At 41.3% G+C, this 24,635-nt stretch overlaps 1 protein-coding gene across 2 annotated transcripts in view; it reads right to left on the bottom strand.

Moving 5' to 3' along the window:
- LOC143102746 (alpha-1,6-mannosylglycoprotein 6-beta-N-acetylglucosaminyltransferase B-like) overlaps positions 1-24,635 on the bottom strand; it is a 128,627-nt gene that overhangs the window by 68,837 nt on the left and 35,155 nt on the right. For both annotated transcript variants that reach the window (XM_076266560.1, XM_076266561.1), the window contains exon 3: positions 1,087-1,231. In XM_076266560.1, coding sequence (XP_076122675.1) covers positions 1,087-1,231 — 145 coding nt within the window. The remainder of the gene's footprint in view (positions 1-1,086; positions 1,232-24,635) is intronic.

The raw sequence follows: 24,635 nt of genomic DNA, 5'->3' as shown, positions 1-24,635 counted from the left end.
CTGATCTCAGGCTGCGGCTCCATCTTGACCATTTTGAGCGAATGTGACACCCCCGTATGCGAGGAGTCCACTCACTAAACACAACATGGACGTGTAAATGCTAATTATGGAGCCCCTGGCTGGAGCGTGAAATGGAACGCTTTTCAATCCTGACACAATTTATTTGGCGCTGATAATAGTCTGACTCAGCAAGACGTGACGGGCAACTCTGAGAACCGCCAGGACTGAGAACAATTAGTGTTGTCAGCCCACGGGTTCCAGGGAAGAAGGAGAGAGAGAGAGAGAGGACAGAGAGACAGAGAGTGAGGGAGAGAGATATAGAGAGAAAGAGAGAGAGAAGAAGAGAGAGTGACTTTTTGACTTTTAAAATCCCTTTTATTTAACCATACTATGGATCAATTACTCTTGATAGGTTTTTGGGATCTCCATGCGGGTTTCTTGTGAGCAATGGTAACTTTGCGAACCCAAACTCGCAGTGGATTTTCCTAACTAATCCTTACATTACCATCTCCCTGGAGTTTAGCATGCATCCTGGCTGTTTGTTTATGCATGGTTATATATTCCCCTCCAAGGCCAAGTCACGTCCAGTGGGAAGAGGGTCCAGATGCGGTCAAGTCACGACACAATGCAGACACGCTTGTGATGGACTGTCTGTTGCCATGGAGACTCAGAAAAGAGGAAAAAGTGAGGAGGCGAAAGAGCGAGAGAGAGCGAGCGAGAGCGAGAGAGAGAGAGAGAGAGAGAGCGAGAGAGAGAGAGAGAAGGTTCTGCTGGTTCAGCAGTAGCCTTTCACAATCACGATCTGAAAGATCCTGAAAGAGGGAGGGGATTCATAACTAGATGAGATGTTGTGTGGCGTCCATTGCTCATGCCAACAGACGCAGATAGGTTCAGATAGGAATCTCAACACAACACACTGCTTTCTCTCTCACTCTCTCTTTGCCTGTATGTGTGTGTGTGTGTGTGTGTGTGCCTGTGAGTGTGTGTGTGTTTGCGTTTGCCTGCGTCTCTGGGTGTGTGTGTTTGCTTGTGTCTCTGTGTGTCTCTGTGTGTCTCTGTGTGTGTGTGTGTGTGTGTGTGTGTTACCTGTCCAGGGCGGAGCTCAGCTCATCTAGTCTGTGGGCGTCGCTGGTGTTGCCCAGTCTGGAGAGGCTGTCGATCCTCTTCATGATCACCTCCAGCATGTCACTGATCTTCTTCAGGACCCCACGGGACTCCAGACCCCCCAGCACTGCAAACGCACGCACACACACACGCACGCACGCACGCACGCACGCACACATACACACACACATTAATAATATCAGTTAGAAATTTGTATCTAATAGAAACCTTAGTTCTTTTGTCATCATTGGGCTTGAGAGCTTTTACACGGTCTAAAGACATAGAGTTGTCTAAGACTCTTATATAAGCTGACCTTGTAAATGTCTGTGAAGGAACCACAACACAAACTTGGTCTGACTTTTTATTTTTATATCCCTTCTGTCTCCCCAGCCTGCATTAAAACGGCAGAGATACTGGCAGAGAACAATGGCATGCCTCGGCCAAACCACAAAGGCATTAAATTAGCCTGGCAGTTTGTTTTTCCTGCCTCCCCTTCCAGCTCCGCTTGAACTGAGACCCGACGTGCTCACGCACACAGCTGAAGCGGAACGCTGCTCCTGATCTCACCTAGCAAATTACACGGTGTACACACACACACACACACACACACACACATCTGAGAGGTCCTCTATTGCACACACACACCCACACCCACACACACACACACACGCACACGCACACACACACACATGTGACTTCTTGGGAGTAGGTCATGCTTCCGTGCACACTGCATCACTAATAAATACACATGTGAGTTCTCAATATGACACTTATATACAGGCTCACATATACTTCATAACACAACTACAGCGTGCCTTTTAGCCTTATATATAAGGTATACTGTGGAATCCAGCAATACCACAATAATGTTCTATTCAATTACGATAATTACACATAGCATTTAGGCAATAAGTACAGTAATGAACATATTCTGGGTGGACAGTAGTTTGCATACTATAATTCAGTAGTTTGCATACCATGGGTGCTCATAGTTTATTCATGCTATGAAGCAGTGTTGGTAAAGGGAATTGTAAAGTGTTTTGCTTTCATATATCTCATTAGCATCAATACATTTAATGAGAGATTGCTTGCTTGTGTTAGATATTTGTATTGTTAAGATGTGCTTTAGCTGTGATGCCAGAATTCTGTTTTCATACGTCTCATTAGAATCATACGAAGCCACAGTAACATGTTCCAATGTGATGATGAGATGGACATGGACTGATTGCTTGTGCTGGAGAATTGTATGGGAAAAGATGTGGCTTAGCTGACGCTCAGACTCACCCAAAGGGTGGGAAAGGATCTCATTTGGCTCTCTAGTTTGGCCAAGCGCACTGTTGTTCATCTGTCAGTAGCCTCCACTGCATAACGAGCCTGGGTTCCGTTGCACGGACCGCCTGGATTATGAGGCTGTAACCCAAACTGGCGTTCAATTGTTTAAAATTAGCGCATGGGGCAAGCAATCTTCTTCTCCCTCCGCTCCGCCGGTGAATCAATTGCATTAAGCCCAAGAAACTGCACAGTGAGCACGCTCCCTCGTCTCTCGTGCTGTCGGAGTTCATTTATCAATGTCCACGAGCAAGTCACCTCTGTCAGAATCCAAAACAAGCCCGGAGTAAATCACCATAGAAACGTAGCACGGACCAAGTGGTTAATCAGAAAGAGGGAAGTATGGGAGGGAAAAAAAACTTAATTAGAGAAGGATTGATCTTTATGGGCTGCAGGCCCAGTTTGAAAAACACTTTGATCAACAAGGGAACTGTATGAGGGGAAAGCTATGCATGAACACTTCAGTGGACTACAAGATGATGGTTAAGGAGCAGGATGGTCAGATTAAGATTAAGGGAGATGAGATTAGGGCTGGCGTGAGACTGAAGTGATATAGACCCTTTCAACTGCTTAAACAAACATGTGCGTTCCTAAGGCATTTCCGGTGGAACAGAAAACAATATTGAGCTAATGGTCACTTGGGGACATTTATTTCGACATTTAAGTCGACATTTTGTGGATCATTACGCTAAAGTCCAATTCATTTTCATTTCAAAGTATATGCATTTTTAAACATTTCAACGGAAACCCTCTAGGAGCAGATTAAAAGGGTCTATAGGCATGCTGGCTCACTTAGTAGTGGAATAGGTGACTGATAAATGTGAAATGGAAATGGAATAGGGAATGGTAAAGAATATATTGAGATCTGTTATGCAACACCAATGCACAAACAAATGCAGAATGAATTCAAGGCCAGTGAGACTGTTCTCTTAACATCAGTTAGCATAATATTGGCTGGGCAAAATGTTACATATTTATGTCGGAGCACTTTTGTTGAAACTGTATGGTTTAACACAGCAGCTGGAAAATGTGATTTAGAGTTCTTAAAAAATTGCACAAGATTGTTTTAAAAAAAAAACTCTGTTCTAACAAAGTGTTTGTGTGAAGGGCCATGTCTGTGTCTAATGATGAGCTGAGTGTATGAGAAACAGGGCAAACTTGAAAGCTGATTGCCAGTGTAGGCTACAGAGCGCAGCGTCTGGCAAAGGCTGTCTGGCCGCACGTCCACATTACAGATGCATCGCTTCTGGGCCGATGGACGCTCGCTCGGAGAGGCGAAGCGCGTCTCGGTCTTGCCAATTCTGCGAGCCCAGCGTGTCCTGCCATATTCAGGTTCAGATGGGCACAGGAGAACCCTGATAGCATTGGCAGGAACGCTCTTCTGCTCACCAAGTCACGCGGTGGTGGAGTTTGGAGCGCCGGGGTCTGTCGGGATTTCCCCTCACTCGGCCGTTTTTTATTTTTTGGACGCTGGCACTCTGGAGCAGCCTCACCCAGGGATGGCCCGGCATTGTGTTGCACCGTGGCACGCTGGGGTCAGCACTAATCCGGTATCCTCATGATGTTTTTATTAGCTCACTTAAAATCCCTTATTTGTCAAGCTGCCGAGTATACTGATGATTCATTACCTCATGACTGAATCAATATCTGGGGATGGGTATGTGTGTGTGTGTGTCTCTGTGTGTGTATGTGAGTACAGTATGTGTGTGTGTGTGTGTATGTGTGTGTGTATGTGTGTACAGTATGTGTGTGTGTGTATGTGTATGTGTATAGTATGTGTGTGTGTATGTGTATGTGTATGTGTGTGTGTGTACACAGTATGTGTATGTGTGAGTGTATTTGTATGTGTACAGTATGTGTGTGTATGTGTATGTGTACAGTATGTGTGTGTGTATGTGTGTACAGTATGTGTGTATGAGGGGCCGTCTAGGCCTTAATTCATACTTGGTCTTACACACACTATCATAATCTTGCACATACACCACTATACTCATGCACACTCACTATTATAGTAATTTTACATGTATGTATGACAGGGTATAGTCGTGTATGTGAGAGAGTATAGTAGTGTATGTGAAGGAGTATAGTAGTGAATGTGAGAGAGTATAGTAGTGTATGTGAGAGAGTAAAGAGTATAGTAGTGTATGTGAGAGAGTATAGTAGTGTATGTGAGAGAGTTTAGTAGTATATGTGAGAGAATATAGTAGTGTATGTGAGAGACTATAGTAGTGTATGTGAGAGACTATAGTAGTGTATGTGAGAGAGTATAGTCATATGTGAGAGACTATAGTAGTGTATGTGAGAGAGTATAGTAGTGTATGTGAGAGAGTTTGGTAGTGTATGTGAGAGAGTATAGTAGTGTATGTGAGAGAGAGTTTAGTAGTGTATGCGAGAGAGTATATTAGTGTATGCAAGAGAGTATAGTAGTGTAGGGGAGACCGGGGCTGGTTGGAACAAGGGCAGGTTGAGACACTGTTAATATCCAGGCTACTAGAGGGAGCTGCAAAAAAATTCCAACACTAAACTGACGGCCTTATTGAGTAGAGTAAACTCACGTATGTAACTGGTCTCCAGGTCATTAACCCTTTAGGTGAGAACAACTTTTTGATTTTGTAGTGTCAAAACTTAGAATATGCACCTCCCACTAAATACATCCTAGAAGGGTAATAGTTAGGGATATATAAAAAATATTCATTATAATTGATTGCTAGGGGACTACTCATCTATAATTTAAAATGAAGTTTAAAAACCTGAGGTGACCGATATTAGCAGGCTAACAGCATTGGTGCAAAAAAGTTTGACCTAATGTGGGCGGGGCAGGTTGGCACACTGATTTTGGGGTTGGTTGGCACATACATTCTCTATGGCTATTTTGTGACAAATCTATAAACTTTGTATTTTACATATAAAAACATCATCAATCTTTATTTTAACATTGTTATTGTAATTACTGAACATAGTTTTACATTTGGAAGCATTTCAGACATTTTTAAACATTTGAAGTAAAAAAAAATCGGTAGGGACCAAATTGGTCTTGACGGTGGGCCCTACTGAAGAAAAACACACAGAAAAGAAATCAGCAAAGCCCTACAGGTAGTGATATAGATGAGCACTTCAAACAAAAGCAAAAGGAGTACTGCAAAGGACTATAACATAGGTGTTCCAACCAACCCCGACTACATGTGCCAACCAACCCCGTGCATGGGGCAGGTTGGAACACGTGCACAACACCACTTTAATCATATATAACTCAAAACAAGGGATCATTTGTTGACATTGAATGTATACATTTTGTAGCTGAGATCCCAAGCTTTCAGTTAATCACAATTTGACCATTTCAACGCATTGTAAGACGGAGAAATATAACCGAGAGTGAAAAGTGTTCCAACCAGCCCCGGTCTCCCCTATGCAAGAGAGTTTAGTAGTGTATGCGAGAGAGTATAATAGTGTATGTGAGAGAGTTTAGTAGTGTATGCGAGAGAGTTTAATAGTGTATGCGAGAAGGTATAGTAGTGAATGCAAGAGAGTATAGTAGTGAATGTGAGAGTATAGTGGTGTATGCGAGAGAGTATAGTAGTATATGTGAGAGAGTATAATGGTGTATGTGAGAGAGAGTGGTGTGTGTGAGAGAGTTTGCATGAAATGGAAGGGAGTTTGCATGAAACGGAAGGAGTTTGATTTCTCAGTTCCTGATTGGTTTGTCAATGTCACTTCTCTCTAGCTAGCCAATTAAAATCAAGGAAGGGGAGGGACCTACACTGTCAACAATGTACTTGTAGACCTTGTGGTCGAGGAAAAAATCAGCGAAGTCCTATGTGACTAAATATTAATCTGCAAACCGAATGCAAATTAGGCTACAAAGACATGAGGGGTGCCTATTCTATTGTAATTGCCTAGGCTACCAGCTCCTTAAGTCATATTTTAGTGAACTGAGATCTGAAAGATTGCTGCCATTGCAGTTAGCTAGTTAGCTAGCATTCCAGCAACATTCCAAAAAGGACATGCATTACAGTTTGGCTGGCAGACGTTTTGGTAACCTTGTCTGCTGTCGCCAGTGACTCGTGAGCCTGTGTCCACATCGCTATTTTTGCACTGACAGCCAAAGATTCTAGAACAGAGCTCCGGACAGCGCTCCTTTCAGAGTGCTGCGGGTCAAGTGTTTATTGTTGCTAGGTTACCAAACTATCTACCAGCAGCATGTCGTTGCTGCCTGGGTTAATGCTAACTAACTAGAAGCCAGCTAACTGAAATGGCAATCTTTCAGGACTCAGTTCACTAAAATACAAAAGGAGCTGGCATTACAATAGAATATGTCACCCCTTGTGTCTTTGTAATTTGCATTCGGTTTGCAGTAGTAGTTTAATATTTAGTCACATAGGACTTGGCTGATTTTTTCCTCCACCACTAACGTTATACGAACTGTGTTGACAGTGTAAATGCTAGGTCCCGCAGCAATTTTTCAGGACTCAGTTCACTAAAATATGACTTCGCCAGACAAAAGGAGCTGGTAGCTAGAATATTACAATAGAATAGGCACCCCTCATGTCTTTGTAGCCTAATTTGCATTCGGTTTGCAGATTAATATTTACACATAGGACTTCGCTGATTTTTTCGACCACTAGGTCTACACGTACATTGTTGACAGTGTAGGTCCCGCCCCTTCCTTGATTTTAATTGGCTAGCTAGAGAGACGTGACATTGAAAAACCAATCAGGAACTGAGAAATCAAACTCCTTCCGTTTCATGCAAACTCCCTTCCGTTTCATGCAAACTCTCTCACACACACCACTATACCAGAGCCCTTCTAAGGAGAGCCTCCCCACTCTCTATTAATCCCATACAAACCGAATTTGGCTGCAGTTCACCTAGATGGCGATCAAGGGCGAGTCCAAAATACATGGGGTCCTATGGAGCTACATGGCTACATTTGTTGTTTTCACCTATTTAACAACTGAAACCCTCAGATTTTATTTTATTTTTCGCAAAATGGATATGGATTTTCAATCAAAAGTGAAATAATCCGGGAGTCATGTCCTTTCGTTTTCTTACAGGTTGGGTCGTTGTTGCCCATAACACGCTAGCATTGATGCTATGCTATGCTATGATCATGCTAATGAATGACGTCATTGGCACGTTTGAAAGGCTTTTTAGAACAATTAAGTGACTTTAAAAAATATAATACTCAACCAAGTGTATTGTCTTTGCCTCCCCTTTCGAATACAATATTCAAATTACTTGAAAAAAAATTATATCCTGAGAAAAGTGGATTTTGAGGGGTACAGCTCTATAGACCTCCATTCATTCTGGACTCGCCCGTGAGCGCCCCTAGATGCAGTACCACACCGGAAGAGTTCCGAGAGTGAAGGTTCTCTCCTTATTAGACATTCTCTGACTATACTCTCTCACATACACCACTATACTCTCTCACATTCACTACTATACTCTCTTGCATTCACTACTATACCTTCTCGCATACACTACTAAACTCTCTCACATACACTATTATACTCTCTCACATATTATACTCTCTCGCATACACTACTAAACTCTCTTGCATACACTACTATACTCTCTTGCATACACTAGTATACTCTCTCGCATACACTACTAAACTCTCTCTCACATACACTACTATACTCTCTCACATACACTACTATAGTCTCTCACATACACTACTATACTCTCTCACATTCACTACTATACTCCTTCACATACACGACTATACCCTCTCATCCATACATGTAAAATGACTATAATAGTGAGTGTGCATGAGTATAGTGGTGTATGTGCAAGATTATGATAGTGTGTGTAAGACCAATTATGAATTAAGGCCTAGACGGCCCCTCATATGTGTGTGTGTGTGTGTGTGTGTGTGTGTACACAGTATGTGTATGTGTGAGTATTTGTATGTGTACAGTATGTGTGTGTATGTGTACAGTATGTGTGTGTGTGTGTACAGTATGTGTGTGTGTGTGTACAGTATGTGTGTGTGTATGTGTATGTGTGTGTATGTGTACAGTATGTGTGTGTATGTGTATGTTTATGTGTGTGTGTGTATGTGTGTGTGTAAGTGTGTGTGTATGTATGTGTACAGTATGTGTGTGTATGTATGTGTATGTTTATGTGTGTGTATGTACAGTATGTGTATGTGTGTGTGTGTGTGTGTGTGTGGGGGGGTTAGGTTGCATTGTGTTCAACATCTGGGTGGGGGGTGGGTGAAGGTGTCTCTTATACAGCCATCACCAAATGGCGGACCGCGGTCCGAGTCCGGACCGTGACGTGATCCTATCCGGACCCAGACCAATAGCCTAATTTAGATTTTCACGTAAGATTTCAAAGCTGCGCTGAATGTTTCGTTGGTTAGGATAACAGCATTTACTTCAGGAACCATCATTTTGCTTGCTGCTACTCAGCCAGTGAAATCTGTGAATTCTGATAGTCGAGTCAGTGAGTAAAGTAGCCTACTTTGGAGAAGAGACTGATAGCCTGAAACGAGCGAGGAGAGGAGACGGGACGAGAAACAATCAGATGGATATCTAAGTTAACGATAAGTAAGTTATTTTCAAATCATCGATTGCTCAAAGAGGAGAAAGCTAGACAGCGAGAACAGAGCTTTATATAACGATACGGGGGCAATACCACGCAAAACTGTCACGTCCGTAACGCCAACTAAATATGGATGTGACAGTTTTGCGCGGAATTGCCCTGGACCTCTTCTATATATTCTGAGACAGGCGATTTTAAGCGCCAATTTGAAGCACCTCTACTAGACAAAGCATATATTTTGAGCAAGCATAGGGTAGGCTAGGCCCATTCAACAGTGAACTGAGACCACAGAATATTTTACGATTTGAGAAGGAAATAAGATTGATCCACCACAATCTAGTTAAGCCTACATGCATTCACTGCCCAACAACGTGATATTCCTGGGTTTCCAGGATTTCGGGTCAACATAAAAATACTAAAAAAATTAAATTAAACTTGCTGATTAATGGGTTCAAGGAACCAGCTGTGGAATATCCATCCTTGTCTCAGCTCAAATTTTATTTTAAGTTCACGTTAAGATCTTAAAAATAGCCAAGGCTACTCAGTTTCTCCCCAATTAGGCTACTCTTATCTTGCCTTCTCCTCCTTTCGAATGTTGCCTTTTAGGCTACTTATTTTATTTCACATTAAACATTAGGCCTAGGCCTACAATCTTCTTGAATTTCAAGCCATCAATAAAGTAGCCTATCTATCTATCTATCTATCTATCTATCTATCTACAACTAGGCTCCACCCATCCATCCTAATATTATACATAGGCTACATACATAGCCTAAACACGCACGTTAAACATTATGATGCTCCGGACCTTTGCTTGAGGACATTTTCCGTAACTGGACCTCGCTGAAGATTAATTGAATACCCCTGTCCTAGATTAGATAAGAGCGAGCCGATGCTAAGCACTGCCAGCTTAATGAGTTTCACTAGTTCGCCCGTCAGCATGATTGCTATACTGAGCGTATAAGCTAAGCACGTGTTTGGCATGGTAGCTGGCCGTGGTCATGGAATGTCTGAAGCGGAGATCGCGATAGAGCGATGGCCGCTTGCACCCCAAAAGAGCAGAAAGGAAGGCCACTACCGAAATTACATTTGCGCTTGCTTAGCAAGTCATAGATCCACTAGATGGAGTGGATGTACAGTAGGCATCTGTGGACCAACGGCTCAGTATTTGATTGCTGCTCTGATAGGCCAATGCATGCAGCTGTAGTAGCAGCTCCTATCCTGAATGCACAGAGTAGCGGCCTGCGGGAACCGGATTTGACAAGGATATATTGTAGCGATCTCACCCTCAGACAAGATTCACCTTTGACCAGGACGGCCATTTATTGGAACAGGAAGACTCATTCGTACACAGACAACTACATAGGGCAACACAGGGGTAGTCTCAGCCGCACATGTAACACACAACAAGGGTTCACCACACACATCAACACAAGGATAAGCACATGAGGTACAACCAAAGAGACTAACACGCTAACAACTACACAACATGCTAAACGTAACTACAACTATTATAACCGACATTACACATTCTAGCATTCACTCGCACTGCATTCTGGGAGACACTCATTCAACGTTAGACATGAACATCCACCGACGCTACAATATATTAGAGTCTGGAACCTGTGACGAGTGATGGGTACCCTTCATCTGAGATGAAGAGAGTGGGCTAGTAGCGATGCTTGAGCTGACCGATATGAGATGTAGTGTGATGGGTATGAAAGCTGAGGATCTGAGGCAGAGTTGGATATGAATAGGAGTGTCCTTTTCGGAACTGATCGGTTTAGGCTGGTAAACATGATGGAGGGTGAATCAGAGTGCTGTGACATGAACCCCTTGTGAAGTATAGCGAGGTAAGCGGCAAGTACGCAAGAGTGGATCTTCGTTGCGCTTGCTCAGCGGCGGACATTCGTGTATTGCATAACCGTGGGAACGATGGGTGTCAGGGTTTAGCAGAGCTGCTGCCGCGAGGGTCTCGGGGTTCAGCAGAGACGTTGCTGCATGGTCTTGGGGCTCAGCGGAGTAGACATTAGATGGGTCCTGAACCTTGGCGGAACTGTTCCTAAAGGTCCTATGGGCTCAGCAGAGCTGCTTCTGCATGGGTCCTGGGGCTCATTGGAGCCGTCGTTGCCTGGGTCCTGTAGCTCGGTGGAGCCGTCGTTTGGGTCCTGGGGCTCAGTGGAGCCGTCGTTGCCTGGGTCCTGGGGCTCGGTGGAGCTGTTGCTGCATGGGGCTTTGGGCTCGGCAGAGCAGTCATTGCACGGATCTTGGGCCTCGGTGTAGCTGCTGCTGTATGGGTCGTGGAGCTCTGTATATTTGCTGCATGGTTCTGAGGCTCAGCGAAGCCATCGTTTCATGGGTCTTGGGGCTCGCCGTAGCTGCTGTAGCATGGTTTTCGGGGCTTGGTGGAGCCAACGTTGCATGGGTCCTGGATCTCGGCTTAGTTGTTGCAGCATGGCTCTTGGGGCTGAGCAAAGCAGTCATTGCATGGGTCTTGGGGCTCAGCGTAGCTGCTGTTGCATGGGTCCTGGAGCTCAACGTAGTTGTTGCTGCGTGGTTCTTGGGGCGTCAGCAAAGTAGTCGCTGCATGGGTCTTGGGGCTCGGCGTAGTTGTTGCTGCATGGTTCTTGGGACTGAGCGAAGCCGTCGTTGCATGGGTCTTGGAGCTCAGAGTAGTTGTTGCTGCATGGTTCTTGAGGCTCAGCGAAGCAGTCGTTGCGTGGGTCCTGGAGCTCGGTGTAGCTTTTGCTGCATGGGTCTTGGGGCTCAGCAGAGCAGTCGTAGCAGGGTTGCAGGAGCTCAGTGGATCAGTTGCTGCATGGGTCTCCCTGAAGCTGTTGTTGTATTGGGTCCAAGCTCATTCCGTACTATCTGTGGCAGCCTTAAATAATTCAACCTGGGCTGAAAGAATACTTTTAGAATACCATTACCTGATAAAACATGACATATTCAGCATGATACGACATACAACACATAATACATGATAGGCAGGTAAGGCAGATAAGGCATGAATAGCATGAATGATGAGTATCCAGATGGAATGAAATGGCTGTGGCTAATGAATAGCTGGCTAGACGGAACGGGATGTTAAAGCTCGTACGTGCAGCGTGAGGAGGTGGTCGAAGGGCCTTTGCTGTGGCTAGTGAATAGCTGAGGAGCCGGAATGGGACGTCGTGATCCGAAGCACTCGCGGAGTGCTGATAACCCGCTGCGGCAGGCTGGTCTAGCGCGGAGCCGGGGAAGGGATGGGTAGGGGGGCGTAGCGACACGGTCCCTACCGGAGCCGGCTGAGACCAGGTGCTTGCTAACACGTAAAGAAAATAGGGAGCTAGCGAGGTGAGTTTGAACGGACGCCTCTTCATGAATCGTGGCGTGCTGTACAGACGTGACTCCGGGAATGGAATGGGGAGGGGGAAAAAGGGGGAAGGGAGGGAGCAGTCGTCGGAACGACTGGAAGAGGGGCAGCCCTGGACCGGGTCCTGGCTGAGGGAAGTGGGTGGGGAAGGGGAAGAGGGGGCGGAGGGAGTAGCGATGCGGTCGCTACCGGGGCCGTCTGAAGAAGTGGAGTCGGATCCGGAAGTACGGCGGAGATGCTGCGGGAAGGAAGTCGGTGGTTAAGAACCTGGGCCGCTGGCGTGGCTGTGGCTGAAGCAGCGGAGTGATACGCTCTGGAGCGTGTGGTGCAGGAAAGCGCTGTCAAGAGCAGCCTGCTTCCTGGTCAGGAGAAGAGAATGAATAGAGGGAGCAGGAAGGAGAAAAGATTGGTTTATAGGACTTAAATAGGAGTTAAAAGACGGAGGATGGAATTTCCTATCGGACCTACGGAACAAGATGCTGCGGAAATGGAGTGCTGCGGATGTGTGCCACTGTCCAATGATTGGAGCAATGCAAAAGCAATAAGGTTTTTTTTTTTAATGTTGATGTCAAGATTTAGCTAATATCCAAAGTTGTGCCACTTCTGATTGATGAGCACGTCAGTGCAGTGTCGTGTTTTACTAACGGTCACACAAGAAGACATAAATAATTGCAGCTTGCAATAAGATAATGCATTGTGATGCGATAAACGATTGTATGCGATGCAATAATAGCAAACATTTTAATAAGCTGTCAATGGGGGGGGGGGGGCGATCACTCCCTCCTGTCGGTGTTGGCATGGAATGAAACAATGAACCGGTGTTCAAGGAGTGTCATTAATATATTTTGGCTGTAGACTGAGGTTTGAGGGCCTGCTGAGAGCGAACTTAGCGCAACTGCCCACGAAGCACTGCTTGCTGGCGAAGTGCTAATTTTAAAACATACGAATAACCAATCATTGTAACCAAATTTTGCAAACCTTATATCAGTGAACTAGCTTGTTGCTATACCCCGTAGAAGCTACAGTACATGAAACGTCGGCCATCGACACAGGACGAGTTGACCCATAGACTGTATATATTGAACTGGACAGTGTGGTTGCATTCAGCAGTGTTCTATGGAATTGAAGCCGCCGAGGCGACGGCATCTTGGAAAATTTGCAACCAATTTGAAGTGCGGCTGCGCAGCAGAAGTTGAAGCATGCGCAGTGAAGAGTCGCCGCGGTCAGGCACGCCCACTCAGTTGCCACTCAGCGAGTTAAACACGCCCCTTGTCAAGTGAAACCCGCCCCCTTCTCCTTTCCACAACGCTGGTCGACTCGGCGCCGAAGGCCAGCTGGCTGGATGAATTTTGCGGCTGTGATTTAGCTAAACAGTACAAACAACAATCGGTTTGTTCTTGTCTGGTAAGTGTTCCGTATCAACTGAAAAGTTTTTTTTGTCCATTGTTGTTCTTAAATACGTATAAGAGAGCTTATTATGTTGATTATAGACTGTGACAATTTCGTATGGTGAATACTAATGAGCTAACAACAGAAATACGGACAGCGAATTACATGCTAACGTTAGCAGCTACATTAACGTTACCGTCAACGGGAGGCTAAGTTAGTCGTTGAAGTGAAGATTAGCACACAGCTCCCGTAATAGTCGATGCATGATATACTTGGTTTTATTAGTTGTTGCTGTTTTCAAATATCTCAATCTTAATGTATGCCATCTCAACATGGAGTAACCATTGACTGTACATGGTGAAAGTAATTGTGGGTGAATAATTACTTAATATTGATCTTAGACTGGCGAACTTCAGGAAAAACTCTTATTCTGTTACAAGCAGAGAGAGTACAAAAAAAGGTCTATGGTCTATGTTAGGCCTAGCCCAGGCCATGGCACAAGGCCATGGCCTCTGTAGGATCACTCTCTCTCTCTCAGGTCTCCATGCTCTAATCTTGAAAATCTGATCTGACAAACATTGCAGTTTAGTTACTTTTAAATGCTTTAAACAAAGAACAAAAATGGCGCCAAGAACAATCCCACTATTGGTTCTCCAGTTGGCATCAGACACACCTACTCACACCCACTTCACACCTATGAATTCTTATCAGAATAGCATGAGGAGAGATATCTTATATATCAGAAATATCACTTATAGAATGTTCCAAACATTCTCACAATCACATCATTAAAATCCTTGTAATGAGACTATCAGAATGATACCAGACATGAATACATTTACATTTCATGATACATGGATACATTATATCAAGGTAGCATCCTTTGTCTTGTGTAAGTGATAGGCCTTAAACCAGCACATTAGCATTTCATTGGGGGAGGGGATGGGGTCTTTGTTTAAAACCATGAATGGTTACATGGCTAACTAAAAGTAGTCTTGAAGTTAAATTATTATCCATTTTAACCATACATTTATTTCTATCAATGGGGATTAATAACACTAGACAGTCAGTACAGTATATGATGTGATAAAGCAACGGTATGATGTGATAAAGCAACGCAAGTTAACGTTAACGTAATGTGAAGCATGGACCTCATCAACCCGTCATGTTAATGTAACTACTAGCCAGTTTGCCAGCGTTGCATTTTTTCTAACGTTAACGACAGGCACCTCTGTTAGAGCTACTTCTGTGATGGTAGGTCGGTAGCATAGACTGTAAAAAATAGATCGGTAGGTCGGTAGTTGTAGACCGCATAAGTGAATGATCGATAAATGAAACGCCTGCATTAAACACTACGCCAAGAACCAGTCACTTCCCAGGGATATCGGTGAACATTTGAGAAAGACCTTAGTTTGTCATCTACAGTAACGTCCATGATCAGTCATACTGATAACGTTATTTTTCAAGATGACGCAAGTTAATAACATTCCCACCGCATATTTAAATGTGTAGTTAATAACATTAGGTAGGCTGTGAAGTTTATTGCACACATATATTTAATTAATTGGTATTACTAGTGGTGTTGAGTGCCTGATTAGATGCTTTGTGATGTTGTAAAATTGTCTGACTAACTTTATTGTAACTTTCCTTTTTGCAGGTAAGATGGCTGAATGTACTGGAGGTGGCGGCAAGGTGGTCTCCATGGTCTACATTAGTCTGCAAGCAAGGGAATGCCTACGTGAAGTGGTTTGGCTGGGGTGGTCTGAGGTGCATGTCCTCCCCCTTTCTCCAAGTCCCCTGACATCCATCTCCCTGACATCACCCACCGTCACTGGATCAACCTGAAGCCCCTTATACATGGGACATGGCACAGCACTACTACGTTTTGAAAACACATGACTTTCAATAACTTGCGTGGCACCAAGAAAGGTCTGCCGCTGCTCTGAACCTTCTGTTAATGTGACATCATTCATACTTGAGGCTGTACACATCCCTTTGTTTCTATTTTCTTTATTGATGTCACCCAAACTTCAACTTTCTGTATGCCCCTGAACTCACACAAATTGTAATTTGCAATGCGCCATTTAACCAGTGGTGTAGTCTAGTTAGTTAGTTGCAGTGGTGGGTATACTGTGAGCAACCCCAAATGTTATTGAATACGTATCCTTGCCTATTTTAAATGGGTATACTGAGATGATGATGATTTTTAAATGGGTTTACTGTGTAGTCCTGTGTATCACGTAGACTATACCATACCACTGACTTAAATTCCAAGGCAGTTAAATGACTGAGGCCATTGCTTAGTATTTAACTGTAGCCTACACAAAGATGTAGACGTTACAAGAATATTAATATCAGAATAATTATTGGTTGATACTAAATCAATATTGAATGTTTTTTTTTAATTTATTTTTTTGATATATCATTCAGAATGTTGCAACATGACTGGTCTTCAATCAGCCAAAGAGGACACATCGTAACTCCTCTCCTAGTTACTCTCTATTGGCTCCCTACAGTAGCCAGAATTAAATTTAACTCTCTCACTTTGGCCTATAGGACACTGACTGGATCTGCTCCTTGTTATTTTAATTCAATGATCAAGATATACATCCCCAACCGCCCACTGCGGTCTTCTGATGAGCGTCTGTTGTGTCGACCAGTCTTAAACGCTAGGTCAAATTCAAGACTCTTTTCCTCAGTGGTTCTATGTTGGTGGAATGAGTTGCCCAGTGCTCTTTGTTCTTGTGATAGTTTTTGGTCTTTTAAGCACTTCTTGTACATTATGGTTTGTATGCAGTAGTACTGTTTTATTTTCATTATAGGCTGTTGATTAATTTGACATTGTCTATTATTGATATTCTCCTTCATGTAATCTTACCATGTTATTGTTATTATATTATTGATTGAATGGGCATTATTATTTATTATTGCTTTCCCCCCTCATTTTCATTGTTTATTTCATTAGGCTATTGATTGATCCCTGTTTTAAGTATTATATTGTTTTGTATTTGTTAAGGGTACCATAACCATCATCATAATGTGGTATTTTCTTATGCACTTGAAACAAAGAATAAAAATGTTTCTTTAAACGTAGTACCACTTTAAACACATCACACACTGCAGTAGCTTCCTGATTATGTGTAAAATGTTTAGAGTATCCTGATGTAGTAGATCCATGTTCTCATATTTTTACAGCTGACATGAAGGCTGCAATATTACATTTTTGATTTATAATGGAGTACCCTCTCTGACTAGCAAGCCTGTGGTAGAGGCATACGATTACAGACATATTGAGAGAGCCTATCAATGAGTCGTCACAGTTTTCAATTTAGACGTATTATTTTGAAATGATGTATGTCTACGGGAGGATTACACATCACTGGCAAGACCTGATCAAATCATACCAATGCAAAATGCTTCTCCAGCAGTGCAATCGCAGGTAACAACGATACCTTAACGCATTTTCAGATACCGCTGTTCTGAGCATACTAAGCATTGGTAACTTTGAATCCCTCCTCACGTTAAGCTATGGTCCAATCAGTGGCGGTTTTAGGTACGGGCGAACCGGGCGGTCGCCCGGGGCGGCATCTTGTAGGGGGCGGCACGAGCGCTTAAAAAAAAAAAGAAAAAAGAATAATAATAATAAACGTCGCAAAACGATTTTCTATTATCCATCACTTGTGTGAGGAATTAGGGAATTGGCGCCCCTGTTGCTCAGAAGGTAGGCCTACTGCAATGCACTGTGCAGAGGAAGGGGCGAAGGGAGGGGTTTGCGGGGGACAGTTCACCTCTGGGTCTCCTTAATGAAACGGGAAAGGGGGGATGAATGGGGATCCACTGTATAGTAGCCTACAACAGTCTATTAGTGGGCTAAAATCAGTCACACCTTGACTTTCTTCCAAACAACGCACATCTCATAATGTTATGAATGCAGACCTATGATTCCTGCACATTTAATTAACTGTGTGAAATGGCTAATAAAAATAGGTGACAAAACGATTAAGAGGTCACCCAGGTGAATTGGTTTGGTCTTGACTGTGGTCGCAAGTGGATCATGGGAATTTGTGGATTGTTGTCGACTGTCGAGTGCCAAACACGATGGACAGAAAGCGGTCAAAGCCATCAGGTGCCCAGTTCCAAAAAAAAAAGAAAAGTAGAAGAGGAGAAACGAGCAAAGGATAAAGGTATGTAATGTCCTAATAATAACAGTATCATGTCATGAGTGAAGGGCTAACGTCAATGTTAATTGATAGGGCCTAGCCTAGTATAACTTTTACGTTTGTTAGCCATCTTGCAATGATACCTATGCTTAGCCTATAAAATAATAATTCGGTTTTAACAAACACAACAACTAATTTCACCATGAGATGGATTATGCTTTGCAACAAAACGGTCAAAACCTCAAAAGTTCTGATTATTTATTTCCATCATTTTAGTTAACGTTGCTGTTTAAAAAAATGACTGTTTGAAAAAAAAGAAGATTTTTTTTGTTGTTGGGGGGGGGGGGGGGGGGGCGCTCGGGGGGATCTCGCCCAGGGAGTAATTGAGTCTAGAACCGCCACTGGGTCCAATAATGTGTTCACTGAAACACAAGTAACGTTATTTGTCGGGCTGATTCATAAATGGGCATACCGAGGTTGTTGACCTAGCAGGCTAGGTGGCGTTTATTGCCATTCGCAAAACTAAGCAAGAGTTAACGTTAATGAAACTTAACATCGCCTTCTCCAGTTGCAACGATGATGGCGGCAATCACTGGTTACGTTAAACCATTTGAAACAAGTAGGACTGTAAATGATGGTGACTATGGCTAAGGTCACTTCGGATCAATGTAGCAGAGCCCTTTTACTTTACCTATCAACTGGCTAATGCTAGCATGATGTAGCATGCTATGAGCTAATATACTTAGCATCTACGAAAGAACAGCACATATCTTTTTTCACAAAGAATCTGTCACAACTAACAACGATGTCTCTTACAAACAACTACACAATGTATGACTATCAATTTTGTATTTAGTCAGACTGTGATAAGATATAGCCTAATGATAATAACAGCAACATTTATTTAGGTTAGATTATGTGTTGAAATCAGGTGTCGTTAAAATAAGTGAGCGATGACGAGGTAGTGTCTGCAGCCTAGACGTTAAAACATAATGGACAAAGCGTCGTGTCTGCAGCCAGCCAGCTGTCAATCATAGGTGTAAACACGCCCTTTTTAGATTTGTTAATATAACATTAAAAAAAATAATTTCAGCGAGAAAAGAAAACTTGTGTGTATTGAAGCATCTTGAAAACTATTTTTTCGAATAAAAAGTTGTAGATACAAAAATAGTTTTAGGTGAGAAAAGTGACACGGAAAGTTGGCTACTTGGCCATTGAAATACATGAGGATGGGCGGAGTTACACATTGTACTGCAACCAGCCACCAGGGGGCTCTGGACTAGCGCTCGCATCACTCTTAACAGACGGCACACTGTCCAGTTCTATATAGAGTGTGCCAGTGACGCCACTTCCACTTTTTGAAAAAATTTTGAACGCCAGTCTATGCCGAAAAAGAAATTATTTTCTGGTCCCGGTTGACTTGTGCCTTGAATTACCCATATGATGTTTGTCAATTTTAAAGACAATTTTTCATGTAAAGACATTTGCAGTTTGTTTCGTAACTATTGAATTACAACATTGTGAAAGATCGTAATTCCAACGACTACAAACCCATCAGTCGCGCTAGTGACGTTAGCTCATTCACAGCCACACTAGATTGTACAAGCATACCAGCAACAGGTCTTAATTGGGCTTTCCTTGCCGATGAAAATACCATGAGTCAGAGGATTAAACACATCAGGTAAGTTGTATTCGTCCATAGACTGTACCTTAGATACTGTTAAGTGACATAGCAGGCAGCAAGATGCAACGTTAACTAGCATAACAGCTATCAGCTAGCTTCTAATCTTATTACAATTCAAGAAAGTTAAGGACAAACAGAAAGCACCATGGAGGCAAAATCCAGCAGTTAAACTTCTAAAAAGAGAGTGTAGGAAGACTGAAAGAAAATGGCGTAAATACAAACTTCAGATCCACTATGAAATCCATAAAGAGATGCTCCGCACATATAACTCTGAAATATGCAAAGCAAGACAGTCTTTCTTTTCTAACATTATCAATAGAAGTTCAAATAACACTCGTATTCTATTTTCAACTGTTGATAAGTTAACAAATCCCCCCTCACAATTAGCGCCTGAACTTCTCTCAACTAATAAATGCAATGAGTTTTCATCTTTTTTTAAAGGTAAAATTGACAAAATCAGACTCAACATATCTGCTCAATTACAAATTCAACAACCTGAACTTCCAGCAACAAACAGAGGGAAACTAAACTTGATGTCAGAGTTCAGCTTGATAGACTACGAAACACTTGAAAAAACGGTACAGAATCTCAGCTCTTCCACATGTGTCTTAGACACTCTGCCTACCAATTTCTTCAAAACTGTTTTTCACCTCATAGCGGCGGATGTCCTTCAAATTGTAAATGTATCACTGCTGTCTGGCACTTTTCCTAAGTCACTGAAAACAGCTGTTGTAAAGCCACTTCTCAAGAAGAATAACCTGGATGCCTCCATGCTAAACAATTACAGGCCCATATCCAATCTACCTTTTATTGGCAAAATTATTGAAAAAGTAGTCTTTAATCAATTAACCACCTTCCTAACATCAAATGGGTATTTTGATTACTTTCAGTCTGGTTTTCGGGCAAATCACAGCACTGAAACAGCTCTACTGGACCTTAGTGCAGCTTTTGACACTGTTGATCACAATATTTTACTACACAGACTAGAACACTGGGTTGGATTTACAGGCATAGTTATCAGCTGGCTAAAATCATATCTACAAGAAAGGAGCTTCTTTGTTGCCATCGGAAACTGTACCTCAACACCAACGTCCTTGACCTGTGGTGTTCCCCAGGGGTCAATCTTGGGGCCACTATTATTCAACCTCTATATGCTCCCACTTGGACAAATCATTCAAAATAATTTGATTTCATATCATAGCTATGCAGATGACACACAAATTTACTTAGCTCTATCACCAAACGACTATGGTCCTCTTGAATCTATGTGTCAGTGTATAGAACAAATCAACACCTGGATGTCTTAAAATTTTCTTCAGCTGAACAAAGAAAAAACTGAAGTAATTATATTTGGTAAAAATGAGGAAAGACTTAGGGTTGCCACTCTCCTTGGCACAAAAGGGTTGAAGGCAAAGGATACTGTTAAAAATCTTGGTGTATTAATTGACAGTGATCTAAATTTCAACAGCCACATGAAAGCGATAACTAAATCAGCTTTTTACCACCTCAAAAATATTGCCAAACTCAGAGGGCTGATGTCAAAATATGACTTAGAAAAACTCATTCATGCATTTATCTCCAGCAGGGTTGATTACTGCAATGGACTGTTCACAGGCCTTCCTAAAAAGACTATTAAACAGCTTCAGGTGATACAAAATGCAGCAGCTAGGATTCGGTAACACTCCATAATAAGGTGCCATAATAAATAGCAAACTAGTAATTACCTAACCCTTTCTTAATATTTGTTAATTGTTACTAACATATCTATTTGGCACAAGTTAATAGTTTTTTAATCATTAATTAAATATTAGTTGTTTGCATAAAATCTGTATGTTAATGTTTTAGCAAATCTATTAACTAATATTGTATTAATATGTGTTAATAGTTAACTAAATGTCTTTTTGGCACTAATTAACAGTTATTTCTTGCATCATTTAAATGTTAAATGTTTAATTGCAAACTATATGTTAATAGAAAAGTTAATGACTTATTATTAAACTAATTTTTATTAAACTGTGCTTCTGCCTATCCCAATATGAACCGCTCTCCATAGGACTCTTACAATAGATAGATAGATAGATAGATAGATAGATAGATAGATACTTTATTGATCCCCAAGGGGAAATTCAAGAAAAAAACACGGAGCTACCTTGACATGCTGCCACTGTTGTCGGCGCCGGAACCGCTTGCAATAAAGTTGGTTAAGCTTAATTAATATATTAGTAGTATATAGCTATAAGCGTGGGGCCCCTTATAATAAAGTTGGTTAAGCTTAATTAATATATTAGTAATATATAACTATCAGTATGGGGGACCCTTATAATAAAGTTGGTTAAGCTTAATTAATATATTAGTAGTATATAGCTATCAGTGTGGAGCCTTTTACAGTTACAAAATTAAAACAAAGTGGGGAGAGCTTTATACAGTCAACCTACCCAATGCAAAGCATACCGCTTCTGATCGGCTATGGCAACAATACAAGGACAAAACGCAGCAGAGCTGCAGTATAGCGTTTCTCCAAAGGGGGCTCCAAAATACCAATCTCAATAAAGCTGCTTAATTACGGCGAAAATCACATACAATCACTAAACTATAGTACATTTCTAACTCTTACACCCCCCTCCCCTGAATTTTACCAAATTCAAGCAGCAACCAAATAGTACTTCCAAAGGCAAAGAGTACACTACTTTCAAACACTAGACAGAGAGTCACCAATTACAGGACAGCCAACCACAGAGGTATCCAATAAGGATGAAGTGGAAGAAGAGGAGCGCAAACTCTCACACAACCAACCACTGGCAGTAGGGTGCCTTATACACCCCACAAGACCATAAAGCCATAAACCATAAATTCCATAAATTATCCACAAAGCTAATCAGAAAAGCTAGATAAATAATAATATGTCATTAACTTTTATATTAGCATATAGTTTGTAAATAAAAATTTAACATTTAAATGATGTAAGAAATAACTGTTAATTAGTGCCAAAAATATATTTAGTTAACTATTAACATATATTAATACAATATTAGTTAATAGATTTGTTAAAACATTAACATACAGATTTTATGCAAACAACTAATATTTAATTAATGATGAAAAAACTATTAACTTGTGCCAAATAGATATTTTAGTAACAATTAACAAATATTAACAAAGGGTTAGGTAATTACTAGTTTGCTATTTATTATGGCACCTTATTTTGGAGTGTTACCAAATGTTGTTTAAGTTGAAAACTTTGATATACCACCTGTATTATGTTACTTTACATGTATTGTTAAGATTTGGGTGCAATTCTAGCAACTTAGAGAACGTTTATTAATGTTTTCATTATGACCACGAGTTCATACACTAACGTGACTAGCTGTAAACTAACAATCTAACGTGACTAACTGTAAACTCCGCTAGCAACTTTCCATGCATTCAGTGTAGTTTAGCTTAGTGTGCATGAAAAGTGCAATTCAGTCTAGCAGGAGATGAATGTACATTTAGTTTAGCATTATGTTTATGCATTACCTCCGTATGGTCTACGTCTGTGAGTGTTTAGTGAGTCTCAGAATATTAATAAACTGTCGTTCTGTGCACCTGAACATTCCATGTCGCATTTCTCCCTTGCTAGTAGGGCTGACAGTGATGGTATAGGAATGATGCATGTAATATAGCCCATTCAACTGCTTGTTGTTTTGTTTTAACTTTTCCTAAAGGAATAAATGTGATAAGCCAGTTTTGGTCTCAGTCCCTTCACCGTCTGACTAGTTATATATTACTAATATATTAACAAAGCTTAACCCACTTTATTATAAGGGTCCCCACACCGATAGTTATATATTACTAATATATTAATTAAGCTTAACCAACTTTATTATAAGGGTCCCCCATACCGATAGTTATATATTACTAATATATTAATTAAGCTTAACCAACTTTATTATAAGGGGCCCCACGCTTATAGCTATATACTACTAATATATGAATTAAGCTTAACCAACTTTATTGCAAGCGGTTCCGGCGCCGACAACAGTGGCAGCATGTCAAGGTAGCGCCATGTTTTTTTCTTGAATTTCCCCTTGGGGATCAATAAAGTATCTATCTATCTATTGTAAGGGTCCTATGGAGAGCGGTTCATATTGGGATAGGCAGAAGCACAGTTTAATAACAATTAGTTAAATAATAATAAGTCATTAACTCTTCTATTAACATATAGTTTGCAAATAAACATTTAACATTTAAATGATGCAAGAAATAACTGTTAATTAGTGCCAAAAAGACATTTAGTCAACTATTAACACATATTAATACAATATTAGTTAATAGATTTGCTAAAACATTAACATACAGATTTTATGCAAACAACTAATATTTAATTAATGATGAAAAAACTATTAACTTGTGCCAAATAGATATGTTAGTAACAATTAACAAATATTAACAAAGGGTTAGGTAATTACTAGTTTGCTATTTATTATGGCACCTTATTATGGAGTGTTACCTAGGATTCTAACAAAAACTAAAAGAACTGACCACATTACTCCAATTCTTAAGTCCTTGCACTGGCTTCCAGTAAGTCACAGAATTGACTTTAAAGCACTATTGCTTGTTTATAAATCAGTAAATGGAGCAGGACCTAAATACTTGTCAGACATGCTTCAGCAGTACACACCTTCTCGTCCTCTCAGGTCCCAGGTGAAAAACCTGCTAGTAAAACCTATAGTTAGAACTAAACATGGTGAAGCAGCTTTTAGCTGCTATGCGGCTCAGCTGTGGAACCTACTTTCGGATGACATCAAAAAGGCCCCAACTGTAGCCAGTTTTAAATCTAGACTTAAGACCAAACTGTTCTCAGATGCTTTCTGCTAACTGTGCCGAGTTACAAATTCTGAATCTGCCTTGATAATTATTCTACTTTGTCTTTTATTACTTTTTTTTTACTACTTTTGCCTTTGTTTTGCTTACTAATTATTCTTTATTTTTAAATGATTTTACCTTGTTTTATGTTTTCTTTTTATTATGATCTTTACCTTTTAACTATTCTTTGACTATATTGCCCTTCTATGCTTTTATTTGTTTT

The sequence above is a fragment of the Alosa pseudoharengus genome, unplaced genomic scaffold (genome assembly GCF_046254945.1).
Source record: "Alosa pseudoharengus isolate Yale_2024_CS ecotype anadromous, Long Island Sound unplaced genomic scaffold, YU_APseudo_1.1 YU_APseudo_1.1_scf_4, whole genome shotgun sequence".
NCBI classification, from domain to species: Eukaryota; Metazoa; Chordata; class Actinopteri; order Clupeiformes; family Clupeidae; genus Alosa; species Alosa pseudoharengus.
Note: the sequence above shows the minus strand (reverse complement) of the source record. Positions and strands in the feature narration are given on the sequence as shown.